The 21,093-nt window shown below is 36.3% G+C and overlaps 1 protein-coding gene across 3 annotated transcripts in view; it reads left to right on the top strand.

Moving 5' to 3' along the window:
* Positions 1-9,602, top strand: part of LOC127417290 (rho guanine nucleotide exchange factor 28-like) — a 98,485-nt gene extending 88,883 nt beyond the window's left edge. For 2 of the 3 annotated variants that reach the window (XM_051657222.1, XM_051657216.1), the window contains 2 exons: positions 2,309-2,639; positions 8,045-9,601. In XM_051657222.1, the coding sequence (XP_051513182.1) occupies positions 2,309-2,639; positions 8,045-8,199 (486 nt within the window). In that variant the 3' untranslated portion in view covers positions 8,200-9,601. Of the gene's footprint in view, positions 1-2,308; positions 2,640-8,044 lie in introns of all 3 variants that reach the window. The other variant, XM_051657205.1, reaches the window with a different exon arrangement.
* Positions 9,603-21,093: the final 11,491 nt, after the last annotated feature.

Raw genomic sequence — 21,093 nt, 5'->3', positions numbered from 1 at the left:
ATTGCATCAGGATGATTTGTTTTGTATTAAAACTAGGGCTGTCAGTCGATTAAAAATTGCAATCAAATTAATTACATGATATGCTGATTACTCAAATTAATCACAAGTATTTGCATATATCAGTATTTTATTTATTTTTCATTTATTTTCATTCATGAGCACTATGAGAGAAGCTCATTCACAGTGGGTTGTGTTTTCACACGAGAACTTGTGCTGTTTATCTTTAAAAACAATGCAAGTCCCTGTGTTAACGTATGCCACTGAACAAACTTCTCTCATGCACTTCTCATGAACATGCAACATTTTCTTGTGGGTCCTTTTTAAAACTTTAAAGTGAGGCACTTCTCGCTGCCATTGCATTGAAAAGACAGACTGCGATATTCATTAATATTTATTTTTGTGTTCCATGTAAAAAAAAATGACATGAGGGTGAGTAAATGATGACAGAATTTTCATTTTTGGGTGAAATGTTCTTTTAAAACTTCATATTACCAGATCACAGTGCTTTTTGGAGAGTGGCTGTAAATCAACACTCCTGCTCTTGGAAATGTTGTGAATACAGCCACAGTGTTTTATTTAATTTTGAAAGGTGAAATCCATGTCCAGTGCCTCTTTAAATAGAGCCATAGTGCTTTATTTGAATTTGATTGCTTTATTTGATGAAATCCTTTTTCAAAACCTTTTTCTGTTATTGCTGTTACGTGGATTCCCCTCAGAATGGCATTCATGAAGTAATGACTAAAATATTGTAGCTACTCTCAGTCTGTATCCTCCATCTAAGCTTTGACCTTTGGAGGAATACATGTCTATGTCTGCCTTTAAGACTCTCCCACACACATGAACCATACACATTGGATCTGCTTCAGGCAAAAGTCTGTTTATTTGTGTTATTGTGTGCGGGGGCTGATTAACACAGAATGGAAGTTTTGAGTTTTTTTTAAAGAGGTTCAATGATGATGATTCAGCCTGGCCTTTAACACATATACGTAAAAAACTGAATGAACAAGGGAATGGTTAGGAGAAGAGTAGAGAAGAGTTGAGGTCTGTTGGCAAAACAAAACATTATCATACGCTCTGTTATCAATTTCCCAAATTAAAACATTTATTATTGTGATCACAAATTAAATATATTGGACATACAGTATTATTCTGACCATAAATTTCATTATTCTTTGTGTAAACTTATTGGATCTACATATTTAGTATGCATAGCTTCACTTCAACTATAGATTTTCTGTCAGATCAAGTTAGTCCATTAGTTTCTCTAATTTAATAAGTGGTAAAAATATTCACCACTCTACACTTAGAATGTTGAATAAATTTTAAAAGTGAAGAAACTATATCAATACCAACACTAAGCACCCTAATGGTGACTTCTACCAAAACACACCTTTTACAGCAAAACATTATTAGAACCACTAAATAGAGATAAAACAACTATTAATATATAAATAATTTTGTCCTTATAATTCAAATGGGGGCCTGTCTAGATTTGATAAAAAATACTTTTTTCAAATAGTGTTGGTGCTGTTTATTACATCAGTAATGTCCTGACTATACTTTGTGATCAGTTGAATGACCCTTTGTGAATTAAAGTACCAGTTTCCTTCCGAAACAGCTAAATCTGTACATTATTCCAAACTTTTGGTCACCAGTGTAACTCCTTTTTCATTGTACATTTTGCCATTGCAGTCAAGGCAGGATCATGATTTCAAGCTCTATTACACTTCCTAGAGCTTGACAATTCACTTGCATTGTATTGACCTACAGAGCTGAGATATTCTTCAATAAATGTTTGTGTTTTGCAGAAGAAAGAAAGTCGTACATATCTGTGATGGCATGAGGATGAGTAAATGATGAGAAAATGTTCATTTTTGGGTTGTGGTTGTGACATCATATCCATTAAGATTTCTTAACAACCTGTTTTTGCAGGTTGTGTTACAACAGATTGGTTGGACTAGGAAGGAGGCTTTGTGTTGTGAGGTCATTATTATTTGTATAGTGCTTGTCACAAAACACATTGTTTCAAAGCAGCTTTACAAAAAATCATATTTAATGTTTTAAATGTCTAAAAGCCCCCAGTGAACATATTTATAGGAAATCATGCCTTAATGTTTTTGTCTAATTTCTAATACTTTACTTTTCTAGTCATTATGATGGATTAAAATGGTGTGGTGAGGTTGTCATTACTTGGGTGTTTTAATGAGAATTAGGTACAGTGATTGTGTAGCTTAAACATAAGTTGTGTTGTTTAGATATTGTAGTGTTTCGTATGTGAGTGATGCACCTCTACATCCCTGTCTTGCAGGATGCCAGTCACGGTCATTTGGGAGGCCAGGATGAGCATGGATCAATTTTTGTTAATGAGGCAGCGTTTTGGTCTCCCTCTCTAAACAACAGACATGTCCACCTTCATCATCCACACCATCATCAACAGATTGCCCACTTGCACTCAGGATCTCTAGGATACTCGGACTCTCCAAATGCTCAGAACAGTCTCAATTCACTACTGGCACGATCTAACCACAGACAGAGCTCAGCTGGAGTGTCAGATGCTCCTACAAGGCATGAGAGCTGGTCTGGGGGCACAATGTTCTCAGCCCCTCAGAGAAATCAAGGAACAGGGAGCCCAAACAATGGTAACATTTTCATCCAAGTCACTTTTTGTGTTGACAATACCCTGCTGAAAAGACCAGCATTAGTTGTGTTTTGTAGGCTTGGGATGCTGGCTTGCCGGTGTCCCCCAATAGGCCTCTTAACTACCTTGAAAAGCTTGTCTATACTGGTCCACCAGCTAGACCAGCACTAGTCAGATAAAAAAAAAAAAACAGCCTGGACCAGCATGGACATTCATGCTGGTCTAATATGGTGTTTTCAGCTGGGCATGCCACAAATGCAAATTAAAATGTATGAAAAAAATAGTTTTCTTTTGTTCCTTTGTTTTGTTTTCCTCATTTGCCCTAAATAAACTACAGTATTCAATAGTTCTGGAGTAAAACAAGTGATTGATTTCATCCACTTGTAGTCTTATCCACAATATCTCCACATGTGGTGCAGCAGTGAAGTTCGATTTGTTCTCTTTGTGTTGTTAATCTGTGTTTAAAAACAAAAACCTATCCCTACTCTATCACACACAGGTACAAACACACACAGACACACTTCTGTCTCAGCAATCAATTGCACCTCTGTTTATTGACTGCCGGCATGACAGTGGCGTGTGAATCAAGAGCCGCCAGCTATGGGAGACTGATTGAAATATTGATTTAAAAAATCTTTTCCAAACTCATTACAGAGTGACCTGTCATCTTACAAGAGAGAGAGCGAGGGAGAGAAACTTATTAATCAGATTTTTCCACATGAGCTATCAAAGTTGTCTGTTTAACATTATAAATTGTCTCTTTCTGTCACATATACTGTACAAACACCCACATAAAAACACTTAATCTCTGTAATGGATAAAGGTGAATACTTGCTGAATGCAGAGGTGAAATGCACACTTAAAAAAAAAAAAAAAAAAAAAAAAAAAAAAAAAGGAAATACGTCTTATTTACTTGATTTAGCTGTCGCTGCTAAAGGTTGTATCCTCTCTGTGTATTGATCACCTTATTAACCCTCTCTCGTTATTGACAGGCCATAAATTCTTAGTGCAGATGGGTTTATGGCTAGATTAGGGCCCCACTTCCTAGCCTTATTGCCTATAGTATCTTATTGAACCCTATAAAGCTGTGCTGAATCATATTTGATTCATGATTTACTAAAGCCTTTACATCATCAGCATGAATTATTTTATGAAAAACCTGTTGTTTGCAATTTACTATATGTCTGCTGCTTCCTGGTGAAAGTTTCTGTGCTCTTCTAGAATGGAAGACCTCATTAAGATCTCATTTCTGAAATTGTGCATCCTCGTTTCCTTTCCTTATACTTCCATTCCTTGCGTCCTAGCTCCACCCTCTTAAAAAAACAAGAAAAGGATGTGAGGAAAAGAAAACAAAGACAGAGGAATCAAAGAAAGATGTATTTGTTAAATTAAATGTCCTTGCTTATTCGAGCATCACTTCAGAGCGCCGTCTTTGTATAGCTGCATTACATTGGAGTGCCTTTTGTTATGTGGTTGTAACTTGACTAATTAATATAGTCATAATAAATCATAATAATTCAAGATGCAGTTTAGAAATTTGTAACAATTATGGTTAATTTGAACTGCAAAGGTGAAACATGAATTAAAACTGTTGTGCCAGATGTGAAGGGGGAGGCAAATTATTTTTGCTCCGAAATCTTTGCTGATTTTGATAAAGTGACAATAACGTTTATATTGATACTGATTTTTCAATATGAGTATTTGCAGAATTGAAGCAACGTGTCCTTGCTTAAAATTTCGATAATTGTTTTATAGAAAAATCATGTTGAAATGCATGTATCAAAAATGATACAACAGGCTTTTGAGGTACATCTCTGAATTATCATTATATTCCATTCATGCCCATCAGAGCAAAAAAACACAGAGCTTTGAAAATACTGTCATATAATTTTTATAAAATATATTTAAGTGGTAACTGATGTTTCTATATATATATATATATATACACACACACACAGGTGCATCTCAATAAATTAGAATGTCATGGAAAAGTTAAATAAATTTAATAAATTCAATGCACACAGACTGAAGTAGTTTAAGTCTTTTGTTCTTTTAATTGTGATGATTTTGGCTCACATTTAACAAAAACCCACCAATTCACTATCTCAAAAAATTAGAATACATCATAAGACCAATAAAAAAAACATTTTTAGTGAATTGTTGGCCTTCTGGAAAGTATGTTCATTTACTGTATATGTACTCAATACTTGGTAGGGGCTCCTTTTGCTTTAATTACTGCCTCAATTCGGCGTGGCATGGATGTGATCAGTTTGTCGCACTGCTGAGGTGGTATGGAAGCCCAGGTTTCTTTGACAGTGGCCTTCAGCTCATCTGCATTTTTTGGTCTCTTGTTTCTCATTTTCCTCTTGACAATACCCCATAGATTCTCTATGGGGTTCAGGTCTGGTGAGTTTGCTGGCCAGTCAAGCACACCAACACCATGGTCATTTGACCAACTTTTGGTGCTTTTGGCAGTGTGGGCAGGTGCCAAATCCTGCTGGAAAATGAAATCAGCATCTTTAAAAAGCTGGTCAGCAGAAGGAAGCATGAAGTGCTCCAAAATTTCTTGGTAAACGGGTGCAGTGACTTTGGTTTTCAAAAAACACAATGGACCAACACCAGCAGATGACATTGCACCCCAAATCATCACAGACTGTGGAAACTTAACACTGGACTTCAAGCAACTTGGGCTATGAGCTTCTCCACCCTTCCTCCAGACTCTAGGACCTTGGTTTCCAAATGAAATACAAAACTTGCTCTCATCTGAAAAGAGGACTTTGGACCACTGGGCAACAGTCCAGTTCTTCTTCTCCTTAGCCCAGGTAAAACGCCTCTGACGTTGTCTGTGGTTCAGGAGTGGCTTAACAAGAGGAATACGACAACTGTAGCCAAATTCCTTGACATGGCTGTGTGTGGTGGCTCTTGATGCCTTGACCCCAGCCTCAGTCCATTCCTTGTGAAGTTCACGCAAATTCTTGAATCGATTTTGCTTGACAATCATAAGGCTGCGGTTCTCTTGGTTGGTTGTGCATCTTTTTCCTCCACACTTTTTCCTTCCACTCAACTTTCTGTTCAAATGCTTGGATACAGCACTCTGTGAACAGCCAGCTTCTTTGGCAATGAATGTTTGTGGCTTACCCTCTTTGTGAAGGGTGTCAATGATTGTCTTCTGGACAACTGTCAGATGATTGTGTAGCCTAGTGAACCAAACTGAGAGACCATTTTGAAGGCTCAGGAAACCTTTGCAGGTGTTTTGAGTTGATTAGCTGATTGGCATGTCACCATATTCTAATTTTTTGAGATAGTGAATTGGTGAGTTTTTGTTAAATGTGAGCCAAAATCATCACAATTAAAAGAACCAAAGACTTAAACTACTTCAGTCTGTGTGCATTGAATTTATTTAATACACGAGTTTCACAATTTGAGTTGAATTACTGAAATAAATGAACTTTTCCACGACATTCTAATTTATTGAGATGCACCTGATATATATATATATATATATATATATATATATATATATATATATATATATATATATATATGCAGTCTGTTCTGTAATTATAAACATCTCATTGTTTTACATTACAAACTAATAAACTAATAATCTCCTGAGATCTAGAGATTTATATATATATATATATATATAAACAGAAACATCAGTATATATATATATATATATATATATATATATATATATATATATATATATATAATTGTTTATTTTTTTTATTCACATTGTATTTGATGTGCTAAATTGTAATTTTGTACAGTTCTATAGACCAAGGAGAGGAAGTTGTCATCTCCAAACTCCCAAACATATTGGTATCTCTGAAAAGCCCGCCCATGGAGTCCTCTTACCATACCCCAAGATTTACTTGTACGGGTTAAGAGAAGAGGCATGTATGGGCTACAAGAAACTTAAATAATATAAGTCCTTTACAAAAATAAATTGCTGGGTATCAGGAGAATAATGATCTTTAAAGCCTTATATATCAAATATGATTTTAAAAAATCATTTTTTTTATTTTGTGTGTAAACAGCTCCATTTTATATGTATATATAAAAACTCTTAATTCATTTTCAGGATTTATAGGGTTAGCATGACAAACATCCACAATACATAATTAGCACATTTGTTGTGATGTTTACCAGAAATGCCCTGCTTGAACTCTGCTGTGTACTAAACTGTTTCTAGACCGGTTCATTTGGGGGTTGTGTAGCAACCAACATTAACAAAGAATCAACTGAAGCTCTGAAATGGAGGAGATGGAACTGTAGTCTGATTTAGTGAATCTTTATAGGACTTCCAAAGCAGTTAATTTAAGAGAGAGTTAACACTTATGAAGAGGATTTTGAGCTGCCAGACCCAGTATTATTTAAAATACCAGCAGCTCAATTACATAGTGAGGTCATGATGATTTTACTGTAAAAAGTGGTTACATCAAGTTATAACATTAAGGTGCTATTTCTACTTGTTCTGACCCTTAAATAATAATTTTGTTGGTGTAACCTAATGCATTCAGGTTGATTTAGTCATTAAATAATATTTTTACTTCAATAAACCGTTAATTTAGATGCATTACTAAGAGTCTTTAAAAAACAGAAGCTTGACCTGAATACCTTTCTTGAAAAAACAGAGGCTTAACCTTAGAGGTACAAACTCAAGGCTCAAGCAATGAACAAACAAAGGAGTGGAACTTAAATAGAGCCTAACACAGGTGAAGGCAATAATTAAATAAACACATGTGTCCACAATGGTCCACAATTCATAAAACAAGCTGATTGTGCTGTTGTTGACTGTTGGCTCTAGTCGCTGGAATCTGTAAAAGATCTCCTTACAGTCCACTTGAATCCTAATGCACATACATTTTAAAATTAGCTGTCTTTCAGATTATCTGTCCAGATTATGAATGCTTTGATTGAAGTGCTGTTAAATGAACAGTACACAGCACTGGTTTAATTATTTATTCAGATATCAAGACTGCAAACTTACAGTATTCATTGTTTGACCTATACTGTTCAAACAGGGCTAAGCTAACAACATTAGCTCACATGCTTTGAATTGAAAACAATGAAACTGGGTCATGGTTGTAGTCCCCATTGAGAAGCAGGTAATGTGAGAGTGATTCATGAATTTAATTCACAACATATCATGAATGTAAAGAACACTTGATAGTTCACACCTCTCTCAAACATACATGATAAAGTGGCAAGTCAACACTTAAATGCTTACCATTGTGTGGGTTAAAATATTTATTTGATTTTAGTTTTTTTTTTTTAGTTTATTATTATTATTATTATTATTATGATTTATTTATTTATTTTTTTGAAAAAATACATTAACCATTCACTGTATTGGTGAAATAGTAAATGAATAATAGCATTCTGTTTTTGTCTTCACAGATGTGGGTCAGCTCCATGTCCGAGAATCTTGGTCAGCAGGAGTAACAGGGGCAGGGCTTTATCAAGCCGATGTCCTGCTCGTCCACCAGCCCTTTGTTACCATGGAGACAGAGAACAGAGATGCTGATGGAGAAGAGAATATTGTGTATCTCTGAAATGACCAAACAAGCTTTAGTTGATTTTTATAAAAGATATTTGAACTTGGATCTGCATTTGGAGATTTGGACCAGGATCTGATTCCACTCTTTAGTTTTTTGTTTTTTTTAATCTTAGGCCTTCTGTGACATTCTCTTCTCTTTGAGTCTGTTTGTGAGATAGGGCTTGTCTGAGTGGCTGTATTTTGCTTTGTTGCCTTGAGTGTGCAATGACAGAATCAGGTTAGACAGTTTCAGCACACTTTTAGTCACACACACACACAAACCCAACTACCACCCACATTGCTGCAAAAAAATGTTTTCTCAAAATGTCCATGTCTGTTTGCATCAGGATACTAAAATGCTGACCCTTTTCTTGCAGAAGATGAAAGATGCCTTGATTTATAAAAGCATTCACCGCCTGCAGCACCTTTCTGCACACATGTAAGGGTAAAGAATCACAGTCACTACTTTCATAATTCAATTTCTCACATTTGCAAATTGGTTTCACATGTCCATATGAAGGAGAATGTGTAATATGTGTCCTGCCTAACACCTCTAAAATATAAGATCATATGCTGCTCATCATACAGCCTTTGCCTATCTTGTCACTTGTGCAGTGAATATCTGAAAAGTCTCATAAGAATTGAGATTTCACACTGGCATTCATCATTGCCAAATTTATCTCTTGATTCTTACATGACATCTAAATTGATCTTTGAAAATGTTGTCATATTGGCCTAAAGCGTTTTTAATGCACACTGTAAATTGTCCATAATACACATTCACATATTCCAATATAGCTGTTTCATTGTTTTGTTTTATGTGTATAAAGTCATTACTTTTGGTGTGAACACATATTTGAGAAAATAGCATAAATCCTGGCCTATTGTAATTTCAAGCACACAAAAAACTGTAGCTGTGACTATCATAATAGAAAACAATACTTAAAAAAAAAAAAACTGACAAGAATTCAATGTATATTTCTTGTTTGCTTTTCCTTTTAAATGATTCATTGTACTGAGAAAAAAAAACAACAACAGCTTTTTCACTGTGCATGAGAACACTTGCTATCTTGTTTTATTTTATTTTTTATTTTTTTCCCCAATGCATAGACCTAATTTATTGTTTGTATGTTTTGAGGAACAATTTTTATCTACATAGAGATTGTTTTTGTACAATTGTTGTATGTAGACAGTTTGACTGGTGTATCGAGAAGTTAAATGTAGTAAACATGTTGGAACCTGTTCATACATCGACTTTTGTGTTTTCCTGTTTGTTGTAAATTTTCATCTACATGTTAACACCATGAAATCTGACATTAAATTGAGATAAAGACTTGTGATGATTCTTAGAGTACAGACAACCGATTTAGTTTAGAAAGGATAATAAATGTTTTATGTAAGACTTTTAAGAGAGAATTTTTATTTTGAACGTACTGTTATAATACTTGCTTGTTTTGATTATGGGGGATGGGGGGGTTCAACAAGGCTAAACTGGGCTTTTTAAGTATGGACCATTGCGTGGGTGTAAAAAAAAAAAAAAAATTATGGAAATTCCTTGCGTCACCAAATCACCGTAATACCAATGTGAGGGGATGTCACTGAAGCTGATCGTATGTTAAGGATGGAATGGAATCCATGCATTTCACTAAAATGCTCAAAAACACAATGGCTGAGGAAAATGTGAAGGAATAAAAACTTGTTGAGGGGTGCCCCTTTGAATTCATAGCCAGTGTCTGGTTCCTACATTATCCATCTTGGATGACAAAAGTTACTCTTCATTTTGCATAAATCGTTTGCTTGTTAAATGGCATATGTTTGTTAACATATATAGAACGTTTTAGCATCCACAACAAGAGCGCTCTATGGGCTAATAAAGATGTGCAGACTCCCAAAGATTCTCCTCCAAGCAAATCTTAAATAAGATGCAAAATATTTATGCGAAATTAAGAGAAACTCTAGTATCTCCAGGGCCGTCCCGTCCTACAGGCAGCAAGGGCGAGCCTGTGGAGACCCGTGCATAGTCAATGATTGTTTCATTATAATACTGAGAGAAATTGGCGACTCCAAGTTTGAAAATCCTTGTAGCTTTAAGTATTCCATTGTTCACACATTAGTTGCAATCAACGTGCATGGACCTCATAATTTAACATACAAAACACAATGATGGTGATAACCAAAAAGAAAAAACATATTAAGAATAAGATGAGCTCTGAATAACCACCAAATGACAAATAACTTAGTTACAACAAATATAATAACATTAGTGTATATAAAATCAGCAAACAGTGAAGCTATAAACAGTTCATTCTCTTTTACCATCAATGGAAGCTCCTCTCACCATACTTGCCTTATTCACAGGCAACTGTGAATAAGAGACACTGATTCACTCTACATATTCTTGATGGATCTTACCCTAACCCTTTTGATTCAGAAAGATTGGTTTGGAAAGATATTAATTATTGTCTTTCTTGTCATCCAACAACTGAATAGCTCCTATCACCATGCTTGATAACCTGTGTAGACAACTATGATTAAAAGACACTGAGTCATTATACATAGCTCCTTTTCGGTCTCATCACATACGCACATGCACACACCCCTGTCTTCTGCTACAAAGGATAGGCACATCCCTGTTTACTAAACACATAGTAATTACAAACGCACATTACTGAGCTTTGATGAAGGGTAGAGCCCTGCAGCGATCACGTACCATCGACTGTTTAGTGCTCTTGCACTCTTCAATTTCTTACTAATCCCTCCATTCCTCAGTTCTGTCTTCCTCTGAGAGGGACATCACTCTCTTTCATTACCTGACAGAATAAAAAAGTACATCCCAATTTGTCCTCATATAAGCCCTCCCAAACACACACAAAAACAAGCCGATATGTCATGGGTTACATCACCTGCGATGGTAATTAGAGGATTTAGGTTTGACTAAGCGGCAATAACTTTGTATGTGACTGATAGCGATAGCTCCAGCTTAAGTCTTTTGTCCCATGTGAACCACGAAAAGTCTCAATAATTCTGCTGCCAGGGTCAAAACCTGTGATGTGAGTGAAACTGTGGAAAGAGCTTAAGGAGTGTGTTTTAACATGGGTCTGCGAAGCACTTATGCACGCACATACTGTACACAGATTTTTATCTGGAGGGCATGCTGAAGTAGGTATCTTAAAGAGTGTCACTTGAGTAACATTCTCCAATCCCTAAAGCCCCTGAGTCAACAAGACACTCATTCACTGTATCAATCTAAAGGCCTGAATCCGTCAAAAGTGCTACAGTGACAATCCGCAAAAACACACACCTTTCAGTCAGAATGAAGCCTCTATTCTTGAGCTGTCAGCACAAATACACACACATTGAGCATATTCTTTTCATCAAAATACATTCCATGTATTTAAATAATTCTGAGGGAATGCCAGCCAAGGAACTATCATGTCAGTAAGAGAGTAGAAAGAGAGAGAAATGGGGCTGTGTATCTGTCAGATAAAAGCTTTTAAATGAGTCTTTAGCATTGAAGGGTGTGTGCAGCATACCTTGATTAACTTGAAGTGTCTCTGGATTACTGTCTTTCTCTGCCAGTTTAGAATAGGGATCCTCCCTAATTTTTACCTTAATAGATCAACAAAAAAATGATCACAAAAAGAAGAAACAGAAATAAATATATAATAATTAAAAAAAAATTAAAACTTAATTTAAAGGAATATTCTGGATCCAATACAAGTTAGTCTCAGTCGAAAGCATTTGTGGCATAATATTGATGATTACCACCAAAATTAATTTCGACTGCACCTTTTCTTTAAAAAAAGCACAAATCTTACAGTAAGGCACTTACAATGGAAGTGAATGCGGCCAGTCCGTAAACATTAAAATACTCACTTCAAAAGACGTACACAATATATGTGTTAACATGATTTTAGTGTGATAAAAAAATCAGTTTCTAACATTTTCTGTGTAAAGTACAGTATATAAAATTTTACAACTTTGTTGCCATGACAATGTAATGTCAACAAACCCTAAAACTCTAAAATTACTGTAAAAATTATGATTTAAACAACTTTACTGCTCAAATAATACATGTAATGTAAGAGATTTTATAAAATGATATGGTTCACATTTCTGCCTTTAACCCCTCCAAAAATTGGCCCCATTAACTTCCATTGTAAGTGCCTCATTATAACTTCAATTTGTGCTTTTACGCTCAAATGGGCCCACGAGAAAAATAAAATTGTCAAAATATTAAAAACCACAGTCTTGACCAACACAAAATAGGTATCTTTGAAAGCTTAGAAGCTCTACTTTCCAATGCATGCACGCATTATGACCAAAACTGAACAAGTGCTTTGAAATTTGCAAATCAGAAGTGTTCCGTTTTGATAATTAAAAAAAAAAAAAAAAAAAAAACTACTGTACATATTTTTGCTATCAGTAAAAACATCAAACTCATCAAATAGCCATGTGTCATATGTTGTTGGAAAGTCCTCAAAGAGTAAAATACAACCAGTCTTACTCACAGACAAAAATAAAGCGAGTAATAGCTAAGTACAGGTATATGTCTTTGACAATTACTGTATGCTGTTGTTGCTTATATGCTGCGTTTTTGCTTATAACTTCACAAAAAATAAACGGAACATAAAATATCACATACCATTACTTAAAGGAGGTGATTATATTTCAAACGAGCCCACACACAAAATAGTCAGATGCATGGGCTGAGTTCAGAATTGCATCCTACCATCCTACTCTTACTATTTCTGCCATAGACAGAAATGGCAGAAGTAGTACAAGTAGTTTGGGAAGTATGCAATTCTGAACTCAGCAACAGATCATTAGATAATCCACATGAAGCACAATGTTACATATGGTCACCAGGAGATGGTGCCAAGTAAATGACACAGATTCAATGATGCAGACTCACTGAGTCAAATGGCACTCATTCTGTGAAATCTCATTACTAAAATCATGTCTGCATGCTATGCAAACCCTTAGTCATTGTTGTGTTTGCATGTGCAATTAGTTCTTATAAACAATTATTATGTTTTATTTGTTTGGAGAGGCTTTTGGACATGCGGAGATGTTTTTGGACACTATGATAAATTATTTTTGTAATGCTATAACTTTTGATTGCTTTATTGTATCAACAAATACATTTTCTCAGATACAGAAGACAGGATTGGGAACAAAACAAAAGCAGTTTTTCTGAGCCACCTTATTTACACCCAGAGATATATAATTTCAAATAAGAAAAATAAGAAAAAGAAAAAAAAATGTACATTTTTGGCTCAATTTGTTTTGTGGTCTTCCAGCAGTTTCTTAGGCTGAGAGTCTCAGAATATACAGTTGTGTGCAAAAGTTTGCATACCCTTGGAGAATTGGTAATATATGTAACATTTTTCAAGAAAACATGAGTGAGCAGGCAAAACACATTTCTTTTATTTCTTATGGGATTCATATTCAACTGTACGTTATAACAGAATGACCCCTGTTCAAATGTCTGCATACCTTTAGTTCTTAATACTGTGTATTGCCCCCTTTAGCATCAATGACAGTGAGCAGTCTTTTGTAATAGTTGTCTATGAGGCCCCAAATTCTTGCAGGTGGTATAGCTGCCCATTCGTCTTGGCAAAATGCCTCCAGGTCATGCAAAGTCTTTGGTTGTCTTACATGAACCGCACGTTTGAGATCTCCCCAGAGTGGCTCGATGATATTAAGGTCAGGAGACTGTGATGGCCACTTCAGAACCTTCACCTTTTTCTGCTCTAACCACTGGAGGGTCAACTTGGATTGTGCTTAGGGTCATTGTCGTGCTGGAAAGTTCAAGAGCGTCCCATGCGCAGCTTTCGTGCAGAAGAATGCAAATTGTCTGCCAGTATTTTCTGATAACATGCTGCATTCATCTTGCCGTCAATTTTCACAAGATTCCCCATGCCTTTAGAGCTCTCACACCCCCAAAACATTAGTGAACCACCTACATGCTTCACAGTGGGGATGGTATTCTTTTCACTATTGGCCTTGTTGACCCCTCTCCAAACATAGCGCTTATGGTTGTGACCATAAAGCTCTATTTTGGTCTTCTCACTCCAAATTACAGTGTGCTAGATGCTGTGAGGCGTGTCAAGGTGTTGTCGGGCATATTATAGGCTTCTTTCTGGCAACTTGACCATGCAGCTAATTTTTGTTAAAGTATCGTCGTATTATGCTCCTTGAAACAACCACACCATCTTATTCCAGAGCAGCCTGTATTTCTCCTGAGGTTACCTGTGGGTTTTTCTTTGTATTCCGAACAATTCTTCTGGCAGTTGTGGCTGAAATCTTTCTTGGTCTACCTGACCTTGGCTTGGTATCAAGAGAACCCCAAATTTTCCACTTCTTAATAAGTGATTGAACAGTAGTGACTGGCATTTTCAAGGCTTTGGATATCTTTTTATATCCTTTTCCATCTTTATAAAGTTCCATTACCTTGTTACGCAGGTCTTTTGACAGTTCTTTTCTGCTCCCCATGGCTCAGTATCTAGCCTGCTCAGTGCATCCACATGAGAGCTAACAAACTCATTGACTATTTATACACAGACACTAATTGCAATTTAAAAAGCCACAGGTGTGGGTAATTAACCTTTAATTGCCATTTAAACCTGTGTGTGTCACCTTGTGTGTCTGTAACAAGGCCAAACATTCAAGGGTATGTAAACATTTGATCAGGGCCATCATTATGATTTAAAAAGGAGCCAAACAACTATGTGATAATAAATGGCTTCATATGATCACTGTCCTTAAATAAAAGACAGTTTTTTAGCATGAACAGTCATATTTTCAAAATCAATGCCAAAATTTCACAATTTCTGCCAGGGTATGCAAACTTTTGAGCACAACTGTATCATAATCTATATCATTAAAACATTTGAAAAGTTTTCTTTACAATGATACTAAACAATGGACCCTCCTTGTTCGTTTATTTATTTATTTATTTATTTATTTATTTATTTTGCTTGTTTTGTTTTTTATCGAGTTATAAGCCTTTAATTTTGAGTATGCCACTGAAACAAGAAATCTTTAAAAACACCTTCAGAGATTCTAACTGAAGAGGGTTTATTTGATTAAATGTGTCAGTACAAAAGATTAGGGCGGGCGGGCAGGCAGGCAGGCAGGCAGGCAGATAGATTTTATTTGCTCTCACTAAAGGAAAAGGCTTGTGTGGGTGAATACACTCACACATACTCAACCTTTCAACATGTCATTACTGTGGACAATAACAAACACACACAATAGCACACCTGTCATCACTTTGTGTGTGTCACTAATGGCGCTTTTTCAGTGGCTCACTGCAGCCAGACTCAGCTGTTCATGAAAGAGAGCGAAAGGGAGATATAAAGACAGAGGAGTATTATTGGCTTTGTATGATGGTGTGTGTGTGTGTATGTGTGTGTGTGTGTCTACAGGAGCAGTGTGACCTCAGTAAGAACATGCAGAGCTGTTTGTGTGTGGGGGAGGCTGGGGGGTCCTTCAAAAAGGGAGTCTGTTTCAGGGGCAAATGGTCTGTGTTTATATGTGTGTGTCTGTGTGTGTGTGTGTGTGTGTGTGTGTGTGTGTGTGTGTGTGTGTGTAGAGAGAGAGAGAGAGAGAGAGAGAGAGAGTGTGTGTGTGTGTAAGAGAGAGCCATGTTGAAGGGATGTTTTAATAATATGTGTGCGTGTAGTTGGAGGCTAAAGTGTGTGGGGTGGCTTATAAGAATTTTGTAAGTTCAGCTGACTACAGTAATTACCATCCAAGTCAACCCACCTGCTCTCTCAGCAGTGAGCTTGTGGAGGTGCCGTTGTTCCCTAAAATTACCCCACTGTGTGAGTGTTGTATGTTGACATCCATCCTGCACCATGCCTATTGTGAACAAGCGTCTCAGTAAGGATTTGTGTGTGTGAGTTCATTTTTGTGTGTCTCACGCTCACATACTGACAAGCTCTTTTTTTATTCAGGCAGTCACAAGGGCAGCAGATAATGGCTGTTCTGATTGGCCTGTCATCAGGACCCATCCCAGCTTATTAGACATCACACACCAACATCTTCATTAACACCAGCAACCCTCATAAAGATATCCTCATACATCCTGAGGGTTACTGATACCACATTTCATAGTTTACCACCCTGTCCTTGCAGTGCAATGTATACATTTTGTGTTCTTGTGCCTCATCTTTCAGGAACTATGTAGAAAGTAACTAAGCTGAGATAACCAAGTGAAACTTTTTGTATTTCCAAGTATGTTTGAATCTTCTCCAATACGACTAATGGTTTTTCATATTGTTGCAAATACTTTTCTCAACATAATAATGCTGACAGGTCATTCTGTATACATGCAGAAGTTTGTTTTTCATTTTACAACAGTTAGTTCTGGTCTTCTAATTTGATTAGACAAGCAGCGTCTGTACACGCAGCATTCAAGACAGGCTGTCTTTGGTTTCTCTTGGAACTACATTTGTTGGCAAGAAGAAAAAATAAACAAATTAACTGGCCATTTTGTGTCTAAAACATAAGTTACTCGATATTTACTTCTTGTTTATAGGACTGTTGTATAAAAGCATGGCTTTTTTAATGATAACTTATAAACCTTTAAAAACAGACCTACCATGAGCTCCGAGGTTGTTAATCTCCACCAATCAGAGAATCGCAACAAAGCATGCCAAACAAATGATGCAGCGACCCCCCACTCGCATGATGTACTGTGAATGACGGAATTGAGCCAGTATTTGTTCAGTCTATATCAAAATATTTTGGAATAAAATTAAAATGTATTGTTTCTATACTTATAATCAGCATCTTAAAATCAATATTTGATATTTTCAAGTAATTCGCAATGCCTAAAGGTATTGTAGTTCATGCTCTCATTAAAGGGATAATTCACCCAAAAATGGAAATTTTCTCATCATTGCTCACCCTCATGCCATCCCAGATGTGTATGACTTTCTTTCTTCCCCAGAACACATTTGAAGAAAAATAGAAAAAATATATTAGCTCAGGAGGTCCTTAAAATGCAAGTGGATGGTGATCCAACCTTTGAAGCTCCAAAGACAACAGACAGTCAGCATAAACGTCATCCATACGACTCCGCTGGTTACATTAATGTCTTCAAAAGCAAAACGATTGCTTTTGGTGCGTGAGAACAGACGCCCGTGCGACACACCCAGAAGAGCAGTGCTGTTTACAACTGAGTAGGAGCAACGCTGTACAGAAGCTTCTTGGATCTGTATTTGTATCTGTTTGTTTACTCACAATGGTGCATTTGTGTGCTCATTCTGGATGTCTTAACTGAGAGAAAAACGTGAGATTACGTCCATAACAAGCCAACGCGAATACGTCACGTGAGAGACCACGTGAACTCTGCCTTCTCGTGAATGTGCGTACTGCTGCTGACCGGAAGTGACGATTTACAATTAAAACGTACTTAAATACTGATCATTTTCGCACCAAAGCGATCGTTTAGCTTAAAAAGACATTTATTTAACCAGTGGAGTCATATGGATGATGTTTATGCTGACTGTTTCTAATTTTTGGAGCTTCAAAGGTGGGATCACCATCCACTTGCATTTTTAAGGAATAGTTCACCCAAAAAGGAAAATTCTCTTATCATTTACTCACGCGTTCCCAGATGTGTATGACTTTCTTTCTTCAGCAGAATGCAAATGAAGATATTTAGAAGAAAATCTCAGCTTTTTTGGTCCATACAATGCAAGTGAATAAGTGCCAAAATTTTGAAGCTCCAAAAATGACATAAGTCAGCATAAAATGACTCCAGTGGTTAAATCAATGTCTACAGAATCTATATGATAGGTGTGGGTGAGAAACAGATGAATATTTAAGTCTTAACTATAAATTCTCATCCCTGCTCAGTCAATCTCCACTTTAACTTTCACTTTCAGACTCTTCTTGTGTTTTTGGTGATTCACATTCTTGCATACGCCCCCTACTGGGAAGGGAGAAGAATTTCTAGCAAAAATTTACTTAAAGGAATAGTTCACCCAAAAATGAAAATTTGCTGATAATTTACTCACACTCAGGCCATCCAAGATGTATCTGAGTTTCTTTCTTCATCAAAACAGAATTTAAGATTTTTAGGATTTCATTTCAGGCCTCCTCCTTTAAACAATTCAAGCGAATGTACTCCATTTTTTGATGGTCCAAAATGCATTTAGGGTGCATCAAAATAATCCACACGACTCCAGTCAACAAATTAAGTTCTTCTTAATGCAAGTGATTGATTATTTTTAGAAACAAAACAATACTTATATACTTTTTAACTACAAATGTTCACTTCCGTACATCTCTGTGACGCGCTTATGAGAGGGATGGCGTAAGCTTGTTGGTAAGGTCACGCGTCACGTGGAGGAGGAGGCAGGAAGTGCGTCATTGTTTACAAGAGAAACTTGCACAGACCACAGACCAAACGCTGTTCACAAACCAAAACAGTCCAAAACAATTTCAGAACAATATAAAATAAAATTCATTTAAAAAAAAAAAAAAACATTACTGCAGTAAATAAATATCCTTTATTTCAGAGCAATGCCTTTGCGTTATCTACTTGTGCTTTTTCTTTAGCAGAAATATATAGGCTATATGACTGTCAGGAATTCAAGCCACACAAGTTGTAGTTAGTGAAACCAAGTGCGAGAGCGTTTACTGAGATTCACAGGGTTTACACAGTGAGATTAATGGTACAGGTGATATCACAGAAGAGAAGCTTCACAAACTGAAGACAAGGTAGCAGGCAAAACAGCAGAGTAAGCACTAAACAGATATCGATGAAGATCAAGAGCAAATACAGACAGGTGTGTCCATTGTGTGAGACTTGACAGTGAAGTGGCGTGAAGGTGAGTTATTTTTGCAGGCAGTGATAAGTGAGTGAATTGAGTGTAGGTGCGGTGAATTAGAAATTAGGTGATGAGGAGCGGAGCGCTGTGGGAGGTGCAGAGCCCGAGGGAGGCGTGACAATGACAAAGTTTTCACACATACCTGAGTTCGCTGGAAAAACACCATGGGCACAGCCAATGAATTCAGATATCGACCCTTTGTTTCTTTTGATGGTCTGAAATCCTCAGGGGTAAAATGTTCACTGCACACCCTCCAATATTTGAGAGAATGTAGGGGTGTGCTGATATCCAGGTTCAGCACAATAAACCAGAGCTTCTATCGCTCATGATCATGTATAGGCAATCGATGAAAAGTTTATATTTTTCCCAGCGTGCATTTGCTTTGGGGTTTCTGAAGGTTGAAGCATCCAGGATACACACACCAAACGACCATTTTGAACAATACACAGTGGTTTTTCACTTCAGAGCTGGTTGGTTTGGTTCATGGCTTAGAACTCTTTTATGAAGGATTTTCTGAAATCCTTATGGAAAATTCTTCCAGAACCAAGATGGCTGAAAAAGTGGGCAGGCACTGTTGTGCTCTATAGCAGGGTTTCTCAACCTTTTTGCCCACTGCGACCCACTTTTTTTGAATGCCAGTCATCTATGACCCACCTTAAAATATAGCGGCCTAAAATCTATAGCTCGATATCTTTAGCCCAAGTAATTTAATACATTTTCAAACATTAAACACACAATGAAGAATATATACAGTGTGTGTGTGTGTGTGTGTGTGTGTGTGTGTGTGTGTGTATATATATATATACTGTATATACAATTTTTAAAGTGAAAATGTTTTATATTAAGAATTTTTAATTTTATAATATAATATAATATAATATCATACAAGCCTATATTAAAAGCCTAAATTAGGGATGTAACAGTTCAGTTTTTTAATGGTTTGGCTTTAATTTTTCAAAGAGCCACTTTCTCCCATTGCAATAAAGAAAAAAGATAAGATCAGTTCCGTTGTCACTGTCAAAGACACTGTCAACTTATAACTCCATGAGTGTTCAACATCACACTCACCTGACCTAGGTTTCAAAACAAGAGAGATATATCCACTATTAATTCCAAAACTACTCCAAGAGAAGTCATAAGATTTGTTCACCCTCTTTAGTGTTTTGCAGTGAAGTAACGCATATCACTAATTAGCATTTGCGTGAAGGCACCGCAACTCTGTTATTGCAGGATAAACCATTATTTTTTCCTGTTGTGACTGTTTTCATGACAAGCAAATATCTCTGTTAAGCTATTCAAACAGGCTAGACAGATTTGCGCTGATGAGTGACTCTCAGGCAGTGTTGGGTAAGTTACTCTAAAAAAGTAATTAATTACTAACTACTAATTACATCTTCTACAGCTCAATTAGATTACTGTACTAATTACTCTGTCTGAGAAGTAATTGCATTACTGATTACTAAATTCTTTCTAAAAACCTTATCAACCTCGACAAGGTGAAAAATACAAGGATAGACATGAAACTGTTCTTTTAATTTTTTCAGATAAATCATATAAAATCAAATAAATTATTCATGAACTGGCCAAATAATTTAAGGGGGCAGCGTTAAATTAGAAAACATATATTTTAACATTAGATGTTACAATTTGCTTAAATTCACTATTGTTTTATATAGAATTGTTCTATAGTCTATGCAGTATTTAACACAATTACATCAGAAGTAACTGTAATTAAATTATTGAAAAATTAAGAGTAATCCCTTACTTTACTTTTTTAAATGAAAAAGTAATTTAAAAACAGTAATTAATTACTTAGTAATGCATTACACCCAACACTGCTCTCAGGTGAGACTGAGAGCACGCATTCTTGATTGACAGACAATGCATGTGTGCACATACTGTTTCTATGAACGCGCATGCTGATGGACCGCCGCTCTCATTTAACATCAGCTGTGCTCAGATATTCTTTGTTGTTTGTTTAATTTGTTACATTCTTTTGCAGTTTATTTCCCTCTCTAACTGTGCTGTGCTTCAGCCATTCAGAGAGCTACCGTAAACCC

This window comes from Myxocyprinus asiaticus, chromosome 3, assembly GCF_019703515.2.
Source record: "Myxocyprinus asiaticus isolate MX2 ecotype Aquarium Trade chromosome 3, UBuf_Myxa_2, whole genome shotgun sequence".
Taxonomy (NCBI): Eukaryota; Metazoa; Chordata; class Actinopteri; order Cypriniformes; family Catostomidae; genus Myxocyprinus; species Myxocyprinus asiaticus.
The sequence above is the reverse complement of the archived record's forward strand: the minus strand, read 5'-3'. Positions and strand labels throughout refer to the sequence as shown.